This window comes from Melanerpes formicivorus, unplaced genomic scaffold (genome assembly GCF_026170545.1).
Source record: "Melanerpes formicivorus ecotype bairdi unplaced genomic scaffold, bMelFor1.0.p_v2 SCAF_175, whole genome shotgun sequence".
In the NCBI taxonomy this organism is placed as follows: Eukaryota; Metazoa; Chordata; class Aves; order Piciformes; family Picidae; genus Melanerpes; species Melanerpes formicivorus.
The window spans coordinates 206,817-232,202 of NW_027142527.1; the positions used below are offsets into that span (position 1 = coordinate 206,817).

At 54.1% G+C, this 25,386-nt stretch overlaps 1 protein-coding gene across 1 annotated transcript; it reads right to left on the bottom strand.

Moving 5' to 3' along the window:
* Positions 1-242: 242 nt before the first annotated feature.
* LOC137457371 (hydrocephalus-inducing protein homolog) lies at positions 243-11,156 on the bottom strand. Its single transcript, XM_068169272.1, has 11 exons — positions 10,983-11,156; positions 10,184-10,422; positions 9,260-9,332; positions 8,792-8,996; positions 8,195-8,433; positions 7,399-7,550; positions 6,038-6,230; positions 5,128-5,233; positions 4,278-4,541; positions 3,517-3,659; positions 243-528 (listed from the first exon to the last, which is right to left on the bottom strand). Exons 1-11 carry the CDS (start codon positions 11,154-11,156, stop codon positions 358-360), a joined length of 1,959 nt encoding a protein of 652 aa, XP_068025373.1. The 3' UTR covers positions 243-357.
* Positions 11,157-25,386: the final 14,230 nt, after the last annotated feature.

Here is a 25,386-nt window from a genome sequence, read left to right on the forward strand (position 1 = left end):
TGCTGATGCCTGACTCAATCCCCTCCTCCAGATCATCAGTGAAGATGTTAAAGAGGATGGGGCCCAGCACTGATCCCTGGGGGGCACCACTGGTGCCTGGCTGCCAGCTGGCTGTGGCACCATTCACCACCACCCTCTCTCCCTTCAGCTTTGAGTTTGCTACCAGGAGGGCAGTCACTCTAGAGGGAATCCTTCCTCTCTCTACAGTGTTCACATCGTTAGCATTACCAAGGTGTTGGGGAAGGGATTCCCCACCGGATCCCCGAGCCCAAACAAATGAGAAAGAAGTTTATTAACCTTTGGGGCAGGGAAATTATGATGAATGAAATGAATTAATTCCTTCTATCATCCTGCTTCTCAACCCTGAGGAGCCTTATCTTCTGAATTGGATGCAGAGGAAGGCTTCCCCAGCTCCTCTGGGGGCAGCTGGAGCTCAGCGCCGGTGACAACAGCGCTGAGGAGAAGCTGCACCTCGCGGCTGCTGCCCTCCAGCACAGTGTGAGCTGGCTCTGCCTCTGGCTCCAGCACCTGCCAAGAGAAGAGGGAAGAGTCACTGAGCAGAGCCCAGAGAGCCAGGCTGAGCAGGCAGCCTCCAGCAGCAGCCACACCCAGGGGCCACCAAGGCCATCCCCAGGCCTCAGCCCCCAGAGAGGGCAGCAGGAGAGCCTACTGCTGGAGGCTGGGGGTCACCTGCTGGCCAAAGCCACCAGCGCTGCAAACACAGCCCTGGGGACTGCCCCTGGCTCCCAGGGCCTGACCTTGCTTTTCCTGGCCCCTAGAAACCCAGCAGCCTCTCCTGCAGGAGTCAGTTTCCCTCCTGGAGCTCTGGGGCTGGAGCAGCCCAAGAAGGAGCAGCTCCAGCAGCTCCTTTTCCTTCCTGTCCTAGCAGCAAGGATTTCCCAGAGAGAAGTCTCCTGTGGGGCATCAGCCACGCTGCTGGGGGCTGGGAAAGGGCACTGGGGGCTGGGAACCAACTCCTTTGGGAAGTCTCTGAGTGCTGTCCCTCTGCTGGGCAAGAAGCTTTGGGGCCCAGGTCTGACAATGGCTCAGCAGCTGGGGCAGAGGCAGCAGCCAAGAGCAGTGTGTTGGACAAGCAGGAAAGGCAGAGCAGGAGCTGCTGCTGAGATCCCCCCAGCAGAGAGCCCACAGCCAACAGCAGAGGAGGGTTGGGAAAGACCTGGATGCCTGTGGAGGCCAAGCATCAGCCCTGTTCTCCAGAGGCCTGGCCAGCTCTGCTGCCCTGCTTGGTGCAGACAAGGCTCAGAGCTCAGCCCCAAGGGGCCAGGGAGCTGCTCAGCACACACAGCAGAGTGCTGCTGCTGCTGCTCTGCACCCCAAAGCAAGCAGCAGGGGCTTGAACTCCTTGGGAGTGCAAAGGCACTGAACCAGAGAGAGAGATCTGCCCTCCAGGGAATGGAGATCTGCTCAGTGCTGACCAACAGCTCAAGTGGAGGGCAGGGGGTGGGAGGCAAGGGGCTGGGGCCAGACTCTGCTCAGTGGTGCCCAGGGACAGACAAGGGGCAATGGGCACAAACTGGCACCCAGGAGGAGAAGAGGCTTTGGGGTGAGGGTGCTGGAGGCCTGGAGCAGGCTGCCCAGAGGGGTTGTGCAATCTCCTTCTCTGCACAGCTCCCCACCCCCCCTGGCCCCTGTGCTGCTGGGCAAGCTGCTGGGGGTGCCCTGCTTGAGCAGGGGCTTGGACTGGGTGAGCTCCAGAGGGCCCTTCCAAGCTGCAGCAGGCTGGGCAAATGTGTTCAAAACTGTGAGCTCCCATCCAACACAGGCTGCAACACTTCAGCTCTTGGCTTAGGCTTTGCCTGTGGCCAAAGCCTCTCTTGTCAGAGACTTCCCCACCTTGGCTGAGCCCTCAGAGCCCCCAGCAGCCTCCTCCCCTCTCACACACTCTGCTGCTTCCCCTCAGGGATGGAGTCACTGCCAGGAGGAAGAGCAGCTCTTGGCCAGCAGAGAGGGAGATCTGCTGCCAGCAGCAGCTCCTCTTGGGGCAGCTCAGGGAGCTTTGGCTGCTGTGCTTCTCACCTTCTTCTTGAGAGGCCAGCTGGCACCTGGGGCCCTGGTGGTATCCACCCACTTGAGGGTGCCCAGGCGGTCGTCCCAGTCAGGGACCTCCTCTGGGGGCAGCTGGAAGCAGATCTTGGACAGGAGACACCTCACAGGGTGCCTCTGGAAGGTGACCTCCACTGCTGACTGCAAGGTGACTGTAACATCTTTGGCACAGCCAGCATGCAGGTGCCCCACCTAGGGAGAAGCAGAGAGCCAAGACCAACCTGGGATCACTGCCAAGGCCAGGCAGGCTGTGGGTGTGGGGAGCAGCAGTGCCAGGAGCAGCTCTGTGAGGAGAGGCTGAAAGCCCTGGGGCTGTTGAGCCTGGAGAAGAGCAGCCCCAGAGAGGTTCTCTCAAAGCTTAGCAAGAGCTAAAGGGGAGGGCACAAGAGGCTGGGGCCAGGCTCTGCTCAGTGGTGCCCAGGGACAGGACAAGGAGCAGTGGGCACAGACTGGACCCCAGGAGGTTCCATGTGAAGAGGAGGAGAAAGTTGTTTGGTGTGAGGGTGCTGGAGGCCTGGAGCAGGCTGCCCAGAGAGGTTGTGGAGTCTGCTGGTGTGGAGAGCTTCCAACCCCCCCTGGGCACTGTGCTGCTGGGCAAGCTGCTGTGGGTGCCCTGCTGGAGCAGGGGCTTGGACTGATGATGCCCAGAGGTCCCTTCCAACCCCAGCATGCTGGGACTGTGTGAAACTGCATCTGACTGAGTATTCATCTGGGCTTTGCTAGAGAGGAACAGCACCACAGGATGCCACCTCCCACAGCATGGAGCCTCTTCTGGCCCCAGCAAACCAGGGAGGGCATCTCCTGGGTGGCACTGAAAGGAGCTCTCACTGCTCCCTGGTGGCTCCCCAGTAGCTCCTGGGAAGCTGCCAGGCAGGGGGTGGGCAGCAGGGGGGCAGAGACAGCCAGGCAGGGGGTGGGCAGCAGGGGGGCAGAGACAGCCAGGCAGGGGGTGGGCAGCAGGGGGGCAGAGACAGCCAGGCAGGGGCTGGGCAGCAGGGGGGCAGAGACAGCCAGGCAGGGGCTGGGCAGCAGGGGGGCAGAGACAGCCAGGCAGGGGCTGGGCAGCAGGGGGGCAGAGACAGCCAGGCAGGGGCTGGGCAGCAGGGGGGCAGAGACAGCCAGGCAGGGGCTGGGCAGCAGGGGGGCAGAGACAGCCAGGCAGGGGCTGGGCAGCAGGGGGGCAGAGACAGCCAGGCAGGGGCTGGGCAGCAGGGGGACAGAGACAGCCAGGCAGGGGCTGGGCAGCAGGGGGACAGAGACAGCCAGGCAGGGGCTGGGCAGCAGGGGGGCAGAGACAGCCAGGCAGGGGCTGGGCAGCAGGGGGGCAGAGACAGCCAGGCAGGGGCTGGGCAGCAGGGGGGCAGAGACAGCCAGGCAGGGGCTGGGCAGCAGGGGGGCAGAGACAGCCAGGCAGGGGCTGGGCAGCAGGGGGGCAGAGACAGCCAGGCTCACCTGGGGGCAGAAGTGGAAGGGGGCCTCAGGCAGCCACTGGAAGCGCAGGGCCTGCTCCCTGCTGCGGTTGGTGAGGCTGAAGGTCACGGAGCAGGGGGTGCCCAGGGCACAGGCCCCAAACTGGATGTGGTGCCCTGGGGCAGCTGTTGGCAGGGAGAGAGAAAGGTCTCAGTGTGCAGGCAGACCCAGCTGCCCCCTTACCCCACAGACACTCAGGGCTCTGCCTTCTCCAAGCCTTCTTTCCTCTGGCACCTGCAGCCCAGGACGTGGCTGGGCCTGGGCTGTGAGCTCAGGGGGCCAGCTCCTGGGCAGACTTTCACCCTCTGCACCCCCAAGGCCTTCTCTGCAGGGCTGCTCTGGGCCCAGCATGGAGCCCTGAGGGATACCCCTCGTCCCCAGTCTCCATCTGGACATTGCTGATCACTGCCCTCTGGCTGTGAGCAATTCCTTAGCCAGCGAGCAGTCCACCCCCAGAGGACACAGAGGATCAGCTGTGCTCTGCACAGCACCCCGGGGGCTGGCAGGCCTCCTTGCAGAGGTCCTCAGCCCAAAGCTGCTCTCTGGGAGCCCTCCCTGCTGGCCTGCAAGCTCCTGCCTGGGCAGGCCAGCTTCCCTGGGGCTGCCAAGCAAGGCTGCTCTGCAGGCTCCAGCAGGGGACAGCAGCTGGCTGCTAAATCTGGGCCAGCCCTGCGCCGGCACAGCCTGAGCCCAGCCCTGGAGATTCCTGTGCCCTGCTCCGGCCTGGCAGCCTCTCCTCTTACCCTCCAGGCTGTCCTCCTCCAGGCTGCTCTCAGGGAGGTTCTCCTCCTCCCTGTCTGCCACCAGCCCCTGGATGTTGTCCAGGCTGAAGTCCTCCTGGCAGCCTGCCCCCAGCAGCCTGATGGTGCTGGCCCCAGCAGGGTTGTCCAGCACTGCCAGCTGCAGCTTCCCTTCCAGGCGTTGGGGCAGGCTGGCTCTGAAGAGCACCTCCAGTTCTGCTGCCTGCCCACACTGCAGGAGCAGGGAAGCAGTGTGGAGCTTCCTCTCTGGACAGAGATGGACAGCAGGGACAGGTGAGGCACTGCAAACATTGCCATGCTGCACAAGAGGGAGCCCAGCTCCAAGCCCAGCTGCCTCTAGGCACAGCCTGCCTCACCAATGCTCCCAGACCTTCCTCCCAGGCTCACAAGGCTGGGACCCCAGCAGCAATCTCCCTGCTGCTTGCCCTCAGCTCAGCTCAGCACTCAGCTCTGGCTCAAGCTGCAGCCAGCCAGCTCCTGCCTTCAGCAGAGCTGACCCAGAGAGTGCCTTGGGCTTTGGCTGGCTGGCTGTGGGCTCAGGGGCTGCCTCCTGCCAGGCTGGGGACTCCCCACCTGCAGCAGCAGAGAGCTCAGATGCTCCACTGAGGTGCTGACAGCCCCCCAGGACTCAAGCCCCCATGTCCAGAGGAAGAGAAACACTTCCCAGAGCTTGCCAGAAGGAAAGCAACCCTGCAGAGAGTCCCTCTGCAAGAGCCCAGAGAGCCCCAGGACACAGCCCAGGGCCAGCAGCTGGTTGCTGCTTGGCCAAGCCAGCAGCAGGAGAGGAATTCTCCCTGGGGGGGTGAGCACATCTCATGCTCCAGGACTTCACCTTCTCCAGCAGAGTCCTCCATGCCCACAGCCTGGTAGAGGCACTTGGTGCTGGGCCTGGCTTTCAAGAAGAAAGCTCCCTCCTCATCCAGCAGGTCCAGCAGCACCTGGGAAAAGAGCAGGAGCACACTGGGGTGGGCACAGCATGGCCCAGGGCCTGAGCCCACGCTGCTGCTGTCCCACCACAGGGAGCCCAGGGTGCTGCCCCCCTTCCAACACAGCTCTGAGCACAAGGCTGGAGTGAAACCAGACCAAAGCCAAGGCTCCACAGCCCCTGGGAGCTGATGGAAACAGCAGCAGGCAGGACAGGAGGGCCCAAAGTGAGGAGCACAAGGGGACTAAGCCACAAGTGAGGCTCAGCAGAGCCTGGTAAAGCAGGAGCAGAGCCAAGCCAGTGCCAGCAGGACAGGAGGATGACCTCCAGCCCAGCCAAAAGGGGAGAAGGGAGCCTGGGGAAGCCCTGCCCCTCCAAAGCCTCTCTCAGAGGAACTCCCTTCCTGGCAAGCAGAAGGCAGCCAGGGGCTTCCACCAGACTTTCTGAGGCCCCTTCCCAGGCTGTTCCCTGAGGCAGGGAGCAAGGAAGCAGCACAAGCCCCAGGGCTGGCTCAGGAGCGGCAAGGCCAGCAGCAGCCGAGGCCAAGGAGAGGAGGACACAAGGGAAGGGCTGAGGGCACCTTCTTGGAGGCAGCTGCTGGCAACAGGCCTCTGCCCACTGCTTTGCCACAGCAGAAGCTCAGGAGGTCGTCCTCCTGCCACAGAGGGGCTCTGAGCACAAGCCAAGGCTTTCCTTTGGGCTCCAAGGGCACCTGCAGAGCCGTGGGGCACCTGCCCACCCCCCCGGCTGCGCTGGGCCCTCTCCTCCCCAGCAGCAGCCTTGTTCCCCGAGCAGAGTTCCCTCAGCAGCTGCTCACCTGGGCAGGGACAGGGCCAGAGTTCTGCAGGACCAGGGGCAGCTTCTCCCAGGCCCCCAGGGGCAGCTTCCTGAAGAGCAGCAGGGGGTTCCCTCTCCTGTCCCTCCGCGCCGGGCGCAGGACCCTCACCTCCGGCACCTTCCCCTCGCCGCTGACCTCGAAGCTCAGGCTCTGTGCTCTGCCTGCTGCAGGGCTGCAGGAGAGGGGCAGCAGAGCCATTGCTCACTTGGCAAGCAGGGAGGCCAGGGCCAGCTGCTGCCCTTGCCCTGCCTGGGGCTCCTGGCCCCCAGGACACAGCTCCCCCTGGCTCCTCTCCTCCCGCAGCAGGAGCGGAGCGGCAGGAAGTGGCCAAGCCAGAGGCACAACTCAGTGACCCCAGCAGGGAGCTGATCTCCAAGGAGCTGCTCCTCAGGGCAGCAAGCTGCTGGACCTGGCCCCAGCTCAGCCACTCAAGGGCTGGGCCAGGGCAGGGCAGGCCCAGGCCACACAGGGGGCCCAGGGCAGAGGAGCTGAGCTCTGTCAGAGGGGAGCCAATGGCTCCTTCAGCACCAGAGCTCTTCGTGCCCCCCAGGAGATCCAGCAGATCACCTCCTCAGCACAGCAGCAAGGAGGCAGCAAGGGCAGCTGCCTCGGGGCACAGAGCCACTGCAGCCAATCCTTTGTCCTTGGCAACCTCCAGCTCAGCTGGAGCTGCACAGCTCCACTGCTGCCCGAGTCCCCCACCCCCTGCTGGCTCCTCGGGCTCACAGAAGCCTGCAATGCTTTGCCTTGGAAGGGACCTTGGAAGCTCATCCAGCCCAAGCCCCTGCAGGCAGCAGGGACAGCTGCAGCTCCAGCAGCTTGCTGAGAGCCACAACCAACCTGAGCTGCAGTGGTGCTGAGCAGGGGGCAGCTCCCACCTCTCTGGGCAGCCTGGGTCAATGTCCCACTGCCCTCACAGTCCCTGCTGCAGGCTGCAGCAGGACATTGCCTTCCCTGCTCTGCTGGAGCTCAGAGCCACAGCTGCTGATTTCCCTGCAGCATCCCTGTGGGCAGCAGAGGCTGAGAGCCCTGGGGCTGCTGAGCCTGGAGAAGAGCAGCCCCAGAGGGGATCTTGAGTGGGAGGCTGCTGGAGCCCTGCAGCAGGCTGCCCAGAGAGCTTGGGGAGTCTCCTCTGCAGAGAGTCCAACCCCCCCTGCACCCTGGGGCCCTGGGCAAGCTGCTGTGGGTGCCCTGCTCAGGCAGGGGGGTTGGGCTGGCTGAGCCCCAGAGGTCCCTTCCAAACCCCTCCCTGCTGGGGTGCTAAGCACTCTGCCCAAGGCCACTCCAAGAGCCAGAAGCCGTCAGGAAGCTCCCTCCCAAGCTCTCCTGAGGTGACTTACCTTCTCTGAGCATCAAGGCAGGCCTCAAAGGTGCACTGGTACCTCTGCACCTTCTGTGGGCTGAAGGTGACAGTGGCAAAGGCCTGGGAGCAGCTGGGCACACACAGCTGGGCAGGATCCACCTGGAACACCTGGCCAGGGCGGCTCTTCAGCTTGGGGGAGCCAAGAGAGGAGGCTTAGGAGGAAGCTTCTCCCCAGGTGCTGCTGCCTCAGCCATGCATGGATGAGGAGGAGCAGCCCCAGGCAGCCTGGCCCCCTGCCTGTTGCCTTGGACAGGCTCCTTCCATCTCAGGGGGTAACCCCAAGCAGTGCTGAGCCAGGGGGCTGCCAGCAAGCCCAAACCATGGCCCTCAGCACCACAGCTCCACAGCTTTGAAACCCCCCTGCAGATGCCTTGGGCAGCCTGGGCCAGGCCTTGACAAGCCTCCAGGGGAGGAAATTGCTCCTCGTGTCCAACCTAACCCTCCCCTGGCACAACCTGAGGCCATGGCCTCTTGTCCCAGCACTTGCTCCCTGGGAGAAGAGGCTGAGCCCCCCCAAAAGGCTCTGCTGGGAGCCCTGGCTCAAAGTTGAGGGCAAGCTCCTCCTCTCTCTGTGCTTCCAGGAGAGGCTCACAAGGCCCCAGCTCTCCCCCCAAGCACCCAGGGGCCTTGAGCTAAAGCCTTGCCTGGGACACGCTGAATGCAGCCCAGCTGTCAGCTGAGCTGGCCTAGCCTGGGCAAGAGGAAGCCATGAGGCTGGGGAAGAGGGCAGCTGTCAGGCAGGCTGCAGAGTGCCCAAGGCCTCCTGTCCCTACCTTCCTGGGGCTGGCTTTGATGGAGAGCAGCACATCACAGGGGACTCTGTTCCTGTTGCAGATGCTGAAGCGCGCCGTGGCCCGCTGCCCCACCAGCACGTCAGGGAAGAGGAACTTCCTCTGGTCGGTGAGGAACACTCCCTGCTGCTCCTGCCCTCTCTGCAGGCCTGGGCAGAGGTTGCTGCTGCTGCAGATCTGGTGCCCCTCAAAGATGGCCTCGATGTCATCGACCACGAAGGCTGCGAGCGGAGCAGAGCAGAGGGAGGGCTGAGCAAGGAGAAGCTTCCTGCTGAGCTGCCCTGCCCCTGGGGGCCTCTCCCGCCCTTGGAGAAGCCCTTTCTGCCCAGGCAGCTGCCAAAGCCAGCCCTGGCTAGGGGAGCTGCCTGTCAGGAGGGAGCTCAGGCACCCTGAGCACCAAAGGCTTTCTTCTGCTCCTTCCATGCAGCCCTCCCAGCCTCTCCCACTGCTGGAGCTGACCAGAACCTGCGAGGAGGCTGAGAGGGGAGCTCGGGCTCAGGCTGGCTGCTCTCTGCCAGGACTGAGGTTGGGTGCTGAGCAGCAGCAGCCTGGCCCCAGGGAGCTGTGGGCAGCACCTACCTGGAAGGCAGGACTCGGCCAGCAGGGTGTAGGGGATGCCAAGAGGGTTGTCCCTGGGGTCCCTGTGGCTGATGTCGATGAGCAGCTGCTCCTGGCACGGCCCTGGCGGCCCCGCGGCGCAATCCACTCTCACCAGCTGCTGCTCCCCAGCAAGGATGCAGCCAAAGGCAGGGGACACAGTGAACATGCCCAGGGTGAGGCCAGCCTGCAGAGAGAGAGCCAGCAGAGGCTGATGGCCAACAGCCTCCCCCTCAGCCTCCCAGCAAGGAGGACTCCAGGCCTCGACCTGCAGCTGGGCCCAGGGCAGGCAGGGAGGACTCCGTGGCCCAGAGCACAGCCCAGGAGGGGAGAAAGAAGCCAAGCAGAGGTGCAGGCCCAGCATGCAGAGCGTGTCCCACGCCATGGGGACAAGCCCCTAGCCTGGGCACAGTGTGGAGGAGCCTGTGCTGGCCAGCAGCAGCCACTCACCTGCCTGCAGCTCAGCCTGGCTGCAGCAGAGGTTCCCTCCAAGCTCTGCCTCCGCTGGGCCTGGGAGGACTTCCTTTGGGGTGCACCAGAGGGGAGAGCAGAGAACATCCCTCAGGCTGAGCTCCTCCTGCCCCCCTGCAAAGCCAAAGCTTCCTCCCCCTGCAGGAAAGTCCTCCTGCTCTTCATGCCCCCTGCACCACCTGTGCCTGCAGCTGATGGACAGATGGGCTCCAGCCCCAGGGCCAGGAGGATCCCCAGGAGGATCCTGGGGCCTCTTTCTACACCCTGCTCACAAGCCAGTTGCACAGGCAGGCAATAAGCCAGGGCTCACAGGAGATGGACTTGCTTGGCTGGAAGGGACCTTGCAGATCATCCAGTCCAGCCCTGAGCCCAGCACTACCAGGGCACCACTGTTCCATGGCCCTCAGCAGCAGCTTTGAAAGCCCTCCAGGGACAGGGACAGGGACTCCACCACTGGCCTGGGCAGCCTGGGCCAGGCCTTGACAACCTTCCAGGGGAAGAAGTTCTTCCTCATGGCCACCCTAACCCTCCCCTGGCACAACCTGAGGCCTTTTCCTCTTCTCCTGTCGCTTGGGAGAAATGACCAAGCCCCACCTGGCTCCAAGCAGCTCCCTGCAGGGAGTTGCAGAGAGCCAGAAGGGCTCCCCTGAGCCTCCTCTTCTCCAGGCTGAAGCCCTCCCCCAGCTCCCTCAGCTGCTCCTCACAGCCCATGTGCTCCAGGCCCCTCAGCAGCCCTCTTGCCCTGCTCTGGCCACACTCCAGCCCCTCAATGGCCTGGGAGCCAGGAAGCCAAAGCCGAGGCCAGGAGGCACAGCGCAGCCTGGTTGTGTGTCCTGCCTGCCACAGCCCAGCCCTGCTGTGGGGCCCCCTCCAGCAGGAAGGCTGCTGCAGGCCTTCTCTCACCCTTGCTCTGTGGGCTCAGCTGCCCCCTGCTCTGCTCTGCAGATGAGGAACTGGAAGGGCAGGAGGCCTGTGTTGTGCAGCAGGAAGCTGCAGGCTCTCCTGGTGCCGCTGGCCATGGCCCCGCAGTCGAGCAGCGCCGCAGGGCTGATGCTGTACTGGCTGAGCACAGCTCTGGCTGAGAGCCTCACTGGGATGCTGGCCATGGGCTCCCCTCCTGCACGCAGGCTGGGCTCCAGCACCTGCAAGCAGAGAGCGGCCTCTGTCCTGGCAGCACAGCCCAGCCGCCCAGCAACTCCTGCCCTGCTTTGGAGGCCTCCTCCAGAGCTGCATTTCCAGCCTCTCTGCCCAGCCTGGAAGGCCTTGGAAGAGTCATTGCTCAACCTCCCTGCAGGCCCTCAGCAGCTGCTCAGCTGAGCAGCACCACAGCAGGTGCTCCAGAGCCCCAGACAGCCTGCCCTGCAATGCTCCCAGGGATGGGGCAGCTACCCCCTCTCTGCCCAGCCTGGGCCAGGCTCTCTCCCCCCTCAGTGTCAAACATTTCCTCCTGCTCCTCCTCTCCAGCCTCAATCTCCCTCTTCTACTTCCAAAGCATCAGCCCTGGGCAAAAGTCTGGCCCCAGCTTTCTTCCTGGCCCCTCCAGGCCCTGGCAGGCAGGAAGGAGCACAGCTGCTGTCTGAAAGCCTTTGCTGTGCACAGAGGAGAGAAGAGTCCCCAGCTGAAGCTCTCCTTCCAGCAGAGCCATGTCCTCCTGCCCCCCTCAGCCCGGCTGTGCTCACCCTGCCCGCCCCAGGCAGCTCACCTGGCACAGCAGCACGGCTTTGTCCTCAATGCTGAGCTCCCTCTGAGGGTGGAAGAGCAGCTGGACAGCGACAGGGCGCTCAGAGAGAGGCAGCAGGCCCTGCTGGGGCTGCACAGTGAAGTGGGAGGCCAGGTCCTGGGTGCTGGGGCCTGCGGGACTGTGGTGAAGGCACATTATGCCCCGATACTGAATCTTGTCCCAGCATGTGGGCAAGTTCCCCCTCCCTCTAGGAGGGAGACAAAAGCCAAGGCATTAGCCAGGCTTGCACGCACCCAGCGCATGCAGCGCTTGTGCTGACACCAAGTATGGGCATAATTCTAGCTTCACGCTTTCTATAGGCTGAAGCCAGTTGCTTATGAGAGTGCCCATTGGTCAAGCCCAGCCTCGAGGAATCTATAAGTATCACCCCAGCTGGTGAACACGTTGCCCCCTCATTTACTTTGTCTCTGTGCTTGCTCGAGAGAGTAACTCTCGAGCTGCAGCCTTTGCCATTGAGCTTATTGTTGTTAGCTTCTGTTATACATGCACGCATACTGGAAGCCTCTGCATTGTTGAAGAAGCCCAGAGGGAGGACCTTCGCTGAGCCTGAGGAGCTCAGCATTGCTACAACCAGTCGTGCCGATCGGAAGAGCCCATCGTGCCACCGGAGGACTGGACCAACCCCCCCCGCGGGTAAGATCTGCCCAGTTGCCGGGGAGAAGGGACTTGATCAATACCGAGTGCCGCTCTCTCAGAGCCGCCGAGTGCCGCTCTGAGCCCTGTGAATTCCAGGGAAAACCAGAGCATTGTTCGTGCTTGTATTGCACCGGACCCGGGACCACTACGAGAGTCCTGTTGCTCCTTTAACCTCATTAAAAAGAATCCGCCGCCTAACGCAGCCGCATTCTCTCCCCGAGGCTGTTTGCATCAGCCCCGAGAACCGCCGTGGTTGGGCCGACCCCCGTAGCTTCGCCTGCTTCCGTCGTTCGAGCCCACCTACCGGCCACCGTCGTCCCGCCCTGCCGTGCGAGCCGACTTTAGAGGGCCGACCCCACGGACCGACCCCGACCAGGACCGATCCCTGTTGTCTGAAGGGAATTGAATATTGTCCACGTGCTTTCCACCCACTAGCACTCAGTTCAAAGTACCCGCGTCTAGCAGAGTAAGCGCTGACACATAGAAAGATTATAATATTGCTGTATATAGCCAGAAGCCGCCCGCGTCCCGCCGAGTCTCCATCTAGTGGCCAAGCGGCGGAACTGCACCCTTCGTTATATAAATATAGAAAGGGTTTATAGATAGTTCAATTACGTTATAATCATAACACTAAGCCAGTTGTGGAATCTATTTCACGAATGTGCACTAGAACATGTATATAAGTTGGTGATTCATCGGTTATTAATAGTTTGATAATTAATAAAATAATATTTTTCATAATTCATATTTCATATTCATAAATTTAATAACCTCTTCACCACAAGGGGAAAAAAGGGTTTCAGAACTAGAAAGAAATATCAATCACTTGTGACCAGCCACAGATCAACCAACAGCCTCAAAACTATCACCAAAGAGGGTGGTACCAGCTGAGCTGTTCTGCCATTCTTCATCCACATAACACCCTGGAGTAGTTTCACCTTTGGGCTGGTTTTTACTCTGAACAAAGACATAACCACAGGATCACAGGATGTTAGGGGCTGGAATGGACCTCCGAAGGTCATCAAGTTCAACACCCCCCCCCGCCAGAGCAGGACACAGAATCTAACACAGGTTGCACAGAACACATCCAGAGGGGTTTTGAAAGTCTCCAGAGCAGGAGACTCCACAACCTCTCCAGTGCTCTGTGCCCCAGTGGTGACAGCTAATAACTTACTATCACTAGGTGAGCCATGGAAATCCTGGTGTGTACAGTTTTCTTCTCACTCCTTCAAGGATACATGTACCTCACCCAGGTTCCCAAGGCACCATGCCAAAACCCCTTTGGAGTGCTCCAAGAATCATTTCAACAGATTGCTTCCTGCTAGCTAGGTGACAAAAAAATCTACCCATTTAGTCCTTCACCTTTTTGGTTTTTTTTTTTGGGGGGGGGATTTGGAGGGGGCAGGGCTGGGTGGGAGCTGATAATTTCCATCCAATTTGCTCCAATCCCACCTTTGGCATCAAGCCTCCACCTGATGGTAACCCATCTTCACTTGTGCAGAAATGGCACAAAGCTGTGGTTGGAGCACATGAAGTTTTTCCTTACCTCTCTCTCACAGCAGTGATCTGTGAAATCAGTTCATACACAACATCATTTTTGTTCTGGCCTGTCCCCAAGGCTGAGATCCCTTTCCCTAACTTTCCTCTTGTCTTTCACTCTCCTGCCTTCCCTTATGCTTCAACATTTCTCCTCACTTCTTCCGTCCAGGGACCTCAGAGGAACATCTATTCATCCAAACTGTTGCTGGGGAAAGAACAGTACTGGCTTGTGGGTTGGGCAACAAGATTTGTCTTCAGCACCAGAAAGGATTGTGCAGGTTTAGAAAGGCAGGTAGAGTTGGGAGAACAAAGTACAAGACTTCTCTCTCTCTACTGAGATGTGATAGTAACAGCTGTGCCTGAACATAAATGTGGTAATAATGCTGCCCAAGGCCTGCTACTACTGTATCACTAGTAGAGTTTCTGACACTGATGCAGCCTGCATCCAGTATGGCCTAGCTTTGAAGACCTCAGTGGCCTATACACACATTTATTTGTGCATAAGCACACACACATATAGCTACAAAGTGTTTGGACTCATTTGAATGAAGAGGAAAACAGTTTCAGATTATTAGGATGTCACTCAATATGTTTTGGCATGCTGCAGATCAAGAAGTTATACTTGTATTGAAATCTAAGACATGCAAAACTGGTTTAAAGGATGCCATTAGTTACTGTTTAGTTTGGCTGAGTCTTGAGAGGGATGTGCTATCTGCATTTATTAAAGTAATGCAAAGAAAGATCAATTTCCATGGACAGAGAAGCCATGGAAATGTCAAAGGCCAGCAGTTGGCAATACCATGACATTGAACTCTGCTCCATTTGCTCTGGTTTAAGAATATAAAACCCTACCTATAATCCTTACCTAAGCACTTAACTTCTAAAAAGAGCAAAACATACAATCAAAAGCTAGAAGGAAAGAGGCTACCAATCAGCAATCCAAGCTAAACACTCAGCTGAGGTATAGAAACTATGTACCTGAATCATTAAAGAAAGGTTTTTATGTGACACAAGTTTCATGAGCTATTGAAAGATATGACTTAAGATAGCAAAATGCTTTCCTTTGGAGTATAGATTTACCTGACCAGCAGATCCAAGCAGATGAGGCCCTCCACAGGCAAATAGAAGCAGCTTCCAGGTCACAAGCCCTGGTCCTCATGGGGGATTTCAACCACCCGGACATCTGCTGGAGGGACAGCACAGCAAGGCACCAGCAATCCAGGATGTTCCTGGACTGCATAGGAGACAACTTCCTCCTCCAAATGGTAGAGGAACCAACAAGAAATGGTGCTGTGCTGGACCTTGTTCTCACCAACAGGGAAGGGCTGGTAAGCAATGTGAGGCTCAGAGACAGCCTTGGCTGCAGTGACCATGAAGCAGTTGAATTGAATCTCCTCAGGGCAATCAGGAGGAAGTATTCCAAGCTCATGACCCTAGACTTTAGGCGTGCAGACTTTGATGGCTTCAGGGATCTGCTAGCCAAAGTGTCCTGGGACAAAGCCCTGGAGGGAAGAGGGACCCAGGACAGCTGGTCAGTATTCAAGGACCACCTCCTCTGTGTCCAGGAGCTCTGTGTACCAACAAAGAGAAAAGCAGGTAAGAATGCTAGGAGGCCTGCCTGGATGGGCAAGGAGCTACTGGACACACTATTACTTAAAAGGAAACTCTACAGGCAGTGGAGAGAAGGACAGCTAGAACAGGGGGGAGATAAGGAAGCTGCCTGAGCAGCAAGAGTCCTGGTTAGGAAAGCCAAGGCAGAGTTTGAATTGAATCTAGCCAGGGAGATTAAAGGGAACACTAAGAACTTCTACAGGTATATGAATGGGAAGAAGCAGCCTAGGGAAGGTGTGGGCCCCCTCAGAAAGGAAACTGGTGACATGGTCACAAGTGATGAGGAAAAGGCTGAGGTACTTAACTTCTTTACCTCAGTCTTCACTGCAAGGGCCTCCAGCCACACTCCTGATGTTATGGAAGACAATGCCAGGGACGGGGAGGAAGAACTGCCCATGGTAAGTGAAGAGCAGGTTGGTGATCACCTGAAGAACCTGAAAGTGTTCAAGTCCATGGGACCCGACGGGATACACCCACGGGTGCTGAGAGAACTGGCAGAGGAGGTTGCTAAACCCCTCTCTATTCTATTTCAAAAGTCATGGCAGCCTGGGGCAGTCCCCACAGACTGGAAAAGAGGAAACATTGCTCCCATCTTCAAACAGGGTAAGAAGGAGGAACCAGGCAACTCCAGGCCAGTCAGTCTCACCTCTGTGCCCGGAAAGATCATGGAGCAGATCCTCCTGGAGGCACTGCTGGCTCAGAAGAATAGTGAAGAGGTGATTGGGAACAGTCAGCATGGCTTTGCCAAGGGCAAATCCTGCCTGACCAACCTGGTGGCCTTCTATGAGCAGGTGACAAAATTAATAGCTGAGGGGAGAGCAACTGATGTCATTTACCTGGAGCTGAGCACAGCCTTTGACACTGTCCCACACCACATCCTGGTCTCCAGGCTGGTGACACATGGGTGTGACGGGTGACCACTAGATGGATAAGGAACTGGCTTGATGGCTGCACCCAAAGAGTGGCTGTCAATGGGTCCATGTCCCAGTGGAGGCCAGGGACAAGTGGAGTTCCTCAGGGATCAGTCCTGGGACCAGGCTTGTTCAACATCTTTGTGGGTGGCATGGACAGTGGCATTGAGTGCACCCTCAGGAAGTTTGCTGATGACACCAAGCTGTGTGGTGCAGCAGACACGCTGGAGGGAAGGGAGGCCATCCAGAGGGACCTTGACAGGCTGGAGAGGTGGGCACAAGCCAACCTCATGAGGTTCAACAAGAGCAAGGGCAGGGTCCTGCAGCTGGGTCGAGGCAATCCCAGGCACAAATCCAGGCTGGGGAGGGACTGGCTGGAAAGCAGCCCTGAGGAGAGAGCCTTGGGGGTGCTGGTGGACAAAAAGCTCAACAGGAGCTCTCAATGTGCACTTGCAGCCCACAAAGCCAATCAGATCCTGGGCTGCATCAGAAGAAGTGTGGCCAGCAGAGCAAGGGAGGTGATCCTCCCCCTCTGCTCAGCTCTGGGGAGACCCCACCTGGCGTTCTGCCTCCAGTTCTGGAGCACCTATTACAAGAGGGATCTGGAGGTGCTGGAAGGTGTCCAGAGAAGGGCCACAAGGATGAGCAGAGGGCTGGAGCACCTCTCCTGTGAGGACAGACTGAGGGAGTTGGGGCTGTTCAGGCTGGAGAAGAGAAGGCTCCGAGGTGACCTCATTGTGGCCTTCCAGTATCTGAAGGGGGCCCACAGGAAGGCTGGGGAAGGACTTCTCAGGATCTCAGGTAGTGATAGGACTAGGGGGAAGGGGATGAAGCTGGAGGTGGGGAGATTCAGGCTGGATGTGAGGAGGAAGTTCTTCCCCATGAGAGTGGTGAAGCCCTGGAATGGGTTGTCCAGGGAGGTGGTCGAGGCCCCATCCCTGGAGGTGTTTAAGCCCAGGCTGGATGAGGCTCTGTCCAGCCTGATCTAGTGTGGGGTGTCCCTGCCCATGGCAGGGGGGTTGGAACTAGCTGATCCTTGTGGTCCCTTCCAACCCTGACTGATACTGTGATACTATTCCTGACAATTTATCAATTGCTTTTCTCACTTTTGTGTAACTGTGGTTAAAATCTAACATGAAAGTCTTCTTCACAGATTCTTTGTGGACCTCATAGTCTACAGTTAGGACTCATAATTTAAAGCCTGTATCTAGTACTTCATTCATGTATAAAACAACAACAACAAGAACAGTGTAACTCCAATACACATAAACATGGATTTGTTCATTAGCAATGCTCCTTCTCTAACTACTGTTAGAGCACCTTAGGGAATTAAATACTTAATTCTAAGCATTTGAGAGGGACAGATTCTCAGCTGTGTTGTCTGAACTTGCTGAAAACAAAGCACATAGAACAGAATAAACCAGGTTGGAAGAGACCTTTAAGATCATCATGTCCAACCTGTCATCCAACACCACCTAATCAACTAAACCATGCAACCAAGCACCCCATCCAGTCTCCTCCTCCTAAACACCTCCAATGATGGTGACTTCACCACCTCCCAAATTGCCTCATGTCTGATATGAAGTGGTCAACCCACTAAATAAATATTATAAATGCAAGAGGAAAATCTGATCTCCAGAAACCCTCAAACTGCTCTCCCAGGGAACTTCATCAAGATTTTATCTTCATCCTTTCCTCACAATTTACCCATAATATTTAACTTCTTAGCTGCTGTTTGGCTACACTTGCACAAGTGATAATGAAACAGCTTGTGATAGTCAGTGGCTAAAGACAATTGTGTTTGGATAGTTTCAATCTATTTGGGGGAAAAAAGAGATCTCTACATTTGCAATGCATTAAAGCAACAAAATAACCTGATATTCATATTCTAGGTTACATGACCTGCCTTAACAGATGACATCGTGGCCTGGAAAGGATTTTACCTGGTACAGGTCAGCACAAATGATTGCTGCAATTCAACTAACCTGAGCATGGTGTTCAGCATACAATGGTGAGTGGCATTGAGTGCACCCTCAGCAAGTTTGCTGATGACACCAAGCTGTGTGGTGCAGCAGACACGCTGGAGGGAAGGGAGGCCATCCAGAGGGACCTTGACAGGCTGGAGAGGTGGGCACAGGCCAACCTCATGAAGTTCAATAAGAGCAAGTGCAGGGTCCTGCATCTGGGTCGAGGCAATCCCAGACACAAATACAGGCTGGGCAGGGACTGGCTGGAGGATAGCCCTGAGGAGAGAGACTTGGGGGTGCTGGTGGACAAAAAGCTCAACATGAGCTCTCAGTGTGCACTTGCAGCCCGCAAAGCCAATCAGATCCTGGGCTGCATCAGGAGAAGTGTGGCTAGCAGGTCAAGGGAGGTGATCCTCCCCCTCTACTCAGCCCTGGTGAGACCCCACCTGGAGTACTGTGTCCAGTTCTGGAGCCCCTATTACAAGAGGGATCTGGAGGTGCTGGAACGTGTCCAGAGAAGGGCCACGAGGATGATCAGAGGGCTGGAGCACCTCTCCTATGAGGACAGACTGAAGGAGTTGGGGCTGTTCAGTCTGCAGAAGAGAAGGCTCCGAGGTGACCTAATTGTCGCCTTCCAGTATCTGAAGGGGGCCTACAGGAAGGCTGGGGAAGGACTTCTCAGGATCTCAGGTAGTGATAGGACTAGGGGGAATGGAATGAAGCTGGAGGTGGGGAGATTCAGGCTGGATGTGAGGAGGAGGTTCTTCACCATGAGAGTGGTGAAACCCTGGAATGGGTTGTCCAGGGAGGTGGTCGAGGCCCCGTCCCTGGGGGTGTTTAAGAGCAGGCTGGATGAGGCTCTGTCCAGCCTGATCTAGTGTGGGGTGTCCCTGCCCATGGCAGGGGGGTTGGAACTAGATGATCCTTGTGGTCCCTTCCAACCCTGAATGAAACTATGAAACTATGAAACTATGTCTTAAGAGAGTCTGACAGTGGTATGAAATGGGGGCAAACAGTGCCAGGATTCCTTGTGTCACCTTCTCTTTGTGTTTGGGGCCTCTGAGAAAATGGTGAGTGAAAAGTATTTGAGAAGAGATCTATAAAATGCTGTTCATCACATCAATGTCAGTATAAATTGTATTTGATTTATAAAGGCATTTTGCTAGCAGGAATACTCAGGGAGGTCATTCTGACTAAATAGCATCCAAAAGAAGATTTATGCATTTCAGGGTTTAGATCATTGTGTAGTGGTGAGACATGATTGCATACAGCTTCCAATTTCATCCTTCTTTTGGGGCAGTTCTCAGGAAAAAACAAACCCAAACAACATCCAAACCAGCAATCATTTATCCTTAAGCACAATTTGCTGCCTAGTTCATACATATACAAAATAATTCAAGGCAGCACACAATATGCATGTGACAGGTTCCCAAAGGACACCAGTGCAGGTTCATATTGTTTGCATTTGCAGGCATAAATTCATCGGTGACTCTCATGCTAGATGACTTGAAAAACTCTGCAATAATAACTGCTATAGAAAGCATTCACTTATTCAGTGCTTTAGCTGCATTTTCTTCTTGTGTTATTTCCTGCAATACCTATAGGATCTTGTTATTTAGAGATGCTGTCACTACTGTCCCCATACAACAGCATTGCTACTGGAAATACCAAGAAAATGCTGATTTGCAGGGTTTTCTCCACAGAACAGATTGTAATGATTGTAACAGCCTACAGAAACTCTCAATAAAATAGGACTGACCTAACTATGCCCTGGAGAGCAATGGTTAAATAATAATGTACATACATAATGTCATTATTATACTGACTTCTACAGATGTGATATTACCTAGGCTAGATGTGACAAGAAAAAACAAGACAGCTGTTAATGAAAGGGGAAAGTAGCCATATCACTTCTGCAGTCAGGCAAAGATCTTAAATCAACATTGAACAACATGTATACATGATTGTCAGTCTCACAGCTGCCCTCTCAAACACCCCTGAAGCAAGCATTTCATAAATAAAAGAGCAAAACAGCTTCCAGATCAAACTTCTTGCTCTTCACAGAAGATTTGATTTGACATGGACAGAACAAATAAAAAACAATTACAAAAGCTTACTCTAAACAAAGCCTTCTCTGTACAACCTCTTGTCACCCAAACCTGTCAAGTCAAGGCCAGGTTTGGATGTGGCTGAGAGCAACCTGATCTAGTGGGAGGTGCCCCTGCCCATGGCAGGGAGGTTGGAACTAGATGATCCTTGAGGTCCCTTCCAACCCTAACAATTCTATGACCTTGTTATTAGTTCTTTAGGAAGCCATGGGACACCAGCAGTGAATGGTAGGTTAAAGTCATGCATGAGTTGCACTGCTGCTGAAGGAGGATTCAAACGTAATCTGGCCTGCACTGGAAACTTTTCAAGTTATCTGCCTCTCCAAGCTGCAAGACAGGCAGCAATGCACTCCTGTACTATGACTTGGTATACAGAGGTGTTGTATTTGTAATAGAATTCTTGAGGGCACATAACCCCCACATAAAATCAGGTTAAAGGCATTCTGAGCAGTCATTGCAGCAATCAACATATGGTTTTCAAACAGGTTTTTGACTAATAAAATGGAGGCTCTTAGCTCCTGCTGAAAGAAATATCTCTAGTGGGACAGGATCAGCTTTGGTATATTGCTTTTGTTCTGTGAAACATCTGGATCATTTTTCTACTGATTCCTAGTCCAAACTTCTCTCTTTCAGCTCTGTAGTGATGGAATGACCAGACAGAAAATCTGCTTTTGCTCAGGTTATGCCCCAATGTCTTCACCAAGTCCCTAACCCATCTACAACGTGGGTTTTTAAAGGTGATGTTTGGTTCAAAAGAAGAAAATACAAAACTATTAAGGAAGCTATAATGGAAGATACAAACCCTTAGTATCCTTCAGATTTAGTATGTCATAGAACCATAGAATTGTTAGGCTTGGAAGGGACCTCAAGGATCATCCAGTTCCAAACCCCCCACCATGGGCAGGGACACCTCACACTAGATCAGGTTGCCCAGAGCCACATCCATCTTAAAAGCCTCTAGGGATGAGGCTTCTACCACCTCCCTGGGCAACCTGTCCCAGTGTCTCACCACCCTCATGGTGAAAAACTTCTTCCTAACAATCAATCTGAATCTACCCATTCCTATTTTTCTCCCATTCCTCCTAGTCCTATCACTACCTGACACCCTAAAAAGTCCCTCACCAGCTTTCTTGTAGGCCCCCTTAAGATACTATCAATTTAGAAGATACTATTTGATTGCTCCAATGATATCATTGTGTAAGGCATGCCAAATGAGCTGAAGACAGAGTGATGGTAAAACATCAGGCAGGGGCTAAAAACCAGGATTTTCCTGTGCTTCTTTCTTGGGGAAATGTAAATGGCTCAGAGCTTATATACCAAACTTGTACCTCATGTCCTATCAGATGTTATTATGTGCACCAGATACAGCTTTATGTGCTGCATCAATCTCTTAAATAGACTCAGCTCCTCAAGTTATGCAATGTACCACAAATAAGACACCAGCTTCTTCTGATTTCATGAAAGCCAGTGCTCTTAAGGCAATATAATCTAATGCAGGGTGAAACAGGCAGATCAAGTGAAACTTATCAGCTAAATAACACCTTTAGTTCAAGTGCACCACAAGAAGCAAAACCTTTACAATCCTTGGACATTCTACCTTAATCCATTGGTATCTGGGATATCCAAGATACTGAATGGAACACACCAGCTTACAAGAAAACAGATAAATCCAAGCCTGTGAGGAAGGGCAATGACTGTCCCTGGCAGTGTGATGTTAGGATGGAACTAAGCTAACTGCTAAAAACAGAGAAGGAATCAAGAAGAGGAGAGCTTCTGATGTGAACAGGAAGACAGACACAAAGTAACTGTTACACCTTATGACAGGAATCTGAAAACCATTGCACAGCCTCTGAATTCTGTGCTGACTGCAGGAGCTGGGCACAGATACCTTCCACAACGTTTCCCGAGCACCAAGGCCCTGTGCATTAAGCAAGCAAAGATGCCCCACTGGCTGCCTCAAGTGTGCTGGCTGGGCAAAGTCCACCTTTCTCTGACCAACTAGGAAATCAAATCCATACAGAATAAATATTCCCTGTCTCCTAGCTCTGAATCCACCTCGCAAGGCAGAACAGATGATGGCAGAGCCATGGCAGTCCATAGAAATGCCTCAGGAAAGCTTCCACTCAGCATCTCCAGGACTTTATTTTAACCTTTAGTGCAAAAGAAAACTGATCTTCTCCTTTGCAAGGCTCTGGGTGCCACTGACAGCTGAGATGATTTATTTACAGGAGCCATCAGAAACTCCAGCCTGTGCTTCTCAATGGTTCATTTTTATTCAAGCACACAAAGGAAAATGGGTTGCACATTAGGCTCTCCTGCTGGCTTAAATCATGAAATAATTGCCTTGAGATTGATCATGACCTTGCCTTGTGCTTCTCTAAATACCTCTGAAATACTCTTCTAAAGTCAGCCAGCTCAAAACAACCTATTCTCCCAACTAAAAGGAGCCTAATATTAGTAACAAGCTTTCCTTTTCACTAACAGCCAAAACGTTGCCACTCCCAGTCTGATAATGTCTGCAGATGAAACCATCCAGCAACATTTAAGCACTGGATATCAAGTGGAGACTTGACAGGGATTCCCATCAAGTCTTCCTGGCTAGGTACAAAGGAGACCTTTGAAAGAAATTGGGTGATAAATTTCTCTGGTCTAGAGGGGCTTCCTATTGTACCCTAATGTATTCCTTTAACACATCATTGAGATGCTTCTCCTATAGCATCAGTCATCACTAATGGCCTAAGACCTCTCCTGTCTTCCACACAGCATTCATCAGAACTGGCTCTTCTCAACATTTCTGTCCCTTTTCTGACCAAGTTACTGATTGCCCTCTGATGTCATTATCATCAAAACATGACAGCAACAGACTTAGCTGTTGAAAAAGAAGATTAGAATCTTGAAAGCAGAATTCTGTTCCTTGTCTTTGGTTTCAGCCAGTAGCTGTGCAAAGCTGCTTCCAGATTGCAGAGTTCCTCACCTCTCAATCTGTGTTTCTGGGGTAGCAAGCAGCTGCTCAGAAACTCCACCAGTACAACTGGCTTGCAGCAACCTTTTCCTTGGCATCCAAATGCAAGAAACCTCACTTTAAATGCACTACATGTGCAAACCCATCATTGCTTCACTCTGGAGAAGTATAAATGGCTTGCACTGCCAGTAACACAGGTCTCTTAAGGAAGGGAACAGAGGCACTCAGGTAGGTCTCTACTTCCTCCTTCCAGAGCATGAGGACCAGCAGAAGAGGCTTTCCCAGGAGTGCCTTTGCATATCCACAGGATGTCTCCCAGAAAGCTGCCAGAATAAATTACCTTCTGCCGCTTCCAAACCTTTCCCTGGTACAGGCTGCAGTTTTAGCACAAGAAGTCTACAACCTGTTTCTGACAGCAGTGATACAAAACTGAAAGAAGAGCTTCCTAAGGTCTCACTTCACCCTTGCTGCTATGTCCCAGAGGAGGACACAGCCATTCTTCAGCCACATTTGCCAAGCAAAATGTACTTTGTATTGCCAGTACCTGTCCTACGCTTCAAACCAAAGAGTAATGCCACCCTTCTGGTATAACTGACACAATACAGAGGAGCTGGTCGTTATAAATCACAATGTCCTGATGAAGGATAAAAAGAAAAGGAACATTTCTGTGGCACACACAATTCACAGCACATTTATATTGGCATTTTTCAAGAGCTGAAAAGGTATATGGACAGAGGGTGAGGAAGGATGAGTGACACAGAGAACTGCGTGATGCACTCCCAGGATGTCTGTTCTGAGCGCAGACAATTTCTGAAAGCATTTTAAAGGTCATGGTAACTTCAAGTTCACACTGAAACCTTCAGATCTTTCCCCTCTTCCTTGCTGGTCTTTGTGTCCTCCTTTGTGATTTCATGCCATTTCTAAGCTAGTTACAAACTTTCCTGGGCTTCTTGTTACTATTCAGGAATTACATGTACTAATTATGCAATACATTAGTGTAGTAAGTAATAATAATTGACATCAAGTTTCCAACTGGTGTGATTGTTGACATGAAATATGCTGCAGAACACAGCAATCGTAGAATGGTTTTGGTTGGAAAAGATCATCAAGTCCAGCCATCGACGTAACACCACCATGGCCACTAAATCACATCCTGAAGTGCCATGTCCACACATTTCTTGAGCACCTCCAGGGACAGGGACTCCACCACCTAACCTGTTCCAATGCCTGACCACTTTTTCCATACAGAAAGTTTTCCTAACATCCAATCTGAATGTCCCCTGGCACAGTTTCAGGGCATTTCGTCTCATCATATCACCTGATACTAGAGAGAAAGAGTGGTTGTAGAGAGCAATGAGGTCCCCCCTCAGCCTCCTCTTGTCCAGACTAAACAATTCCAGTTCCCTCAGCCATTCCTCACAAGACTTGTGATCTGGACCCCTCACCACCTTGGTTTTCCTTCCCTGGACACACTCCAGCAATTCAATGGCCTTGTAGTCGGGCACCCACAACAGAGCACAGTATTTGATGTGTGGCCTCACCTCTCTAGACAGTAAAAAGAGCTGATTCTGGTTTAGGTTTTTAGCAGGACTTAATCAGCATGACAGGAAAAGTTTCTATGAGCATACCAACTTTGATGCCTGAAGAACCTTTATTTCCAAACAATTGTTTGATTTCATTTCTCCTGTGCCATTTTTGATGGCTTTGTTGTCATTAGTACTTCAAATAAGATTTCATAATTGAGATTCTTAACTTTGCCAACCCTTGGAAGGCCACTTCAGTCATCAACCTCAGCATGACTTTCCTGAGAGTACCATGGAAGGGGAGCATTAAAGAAGGTGGGAAAATCTATTGGCCATTGGAATGGGCTGCCCAGGGAGGCGGTGGAGCCACCGTCACAGGAGGTGTTTAGGAAGAGCCTGGGTGGGGTGCTTGGTGCCAGGGTTTAGTTGATTAGATGGTGTTGGATGATAGGTTGGACTTGATGATCTCAAAGGTCTCTTCCAACCTGGTTAATGCTATTCTACTCTGAAATCAGTACACTGTGGTTCCCAAAATAGGAATGGTGTCACTGAGGCCTTGCACCACATGGCATGTTTCTCCAAAGCTCCATCACACCATCTCTCTTTTGGAAGGAAATTTAGCAGCTGGTGTACTGCTCCTGCTGTTCAAGCCAGCCCTGACAGTCTCAGACAGTTTGTCACTTCTGTGGGAAAGGTGAAAGCAACAGACACATCCCCACAAACCCTTACACACAATGAATCTGCCTGCTCCACCTTCAGACTTCTAAAAGAGAAGAAAGCTCCACATGGGTAACCACAAGGCAGACAAATGCCAGGCTGCAGTTAATGCTCTCTGCCAGGCTTCAAACATTTGACCTTTTTTTTTTGGCTGCTAAGATAAGGGGACTGCTCATATTTACTGCTGGTGAGAGATGAGCAGGGTAATGACAAGAGTGTAAAATAAAACTCCACTTCAAGTCAGAGTAAGGTAGCAGCAAGTACTGGTATGCTCTGACAACTTCAATGAGTCTGCCAACATGGTTACACATGTAGCAAGAGCTGAAAGTAAATCCAAGTCGATGGTCCTAAGGAGTAAGTGCAATCACTATTTTATCTCCATTTAAGTGAT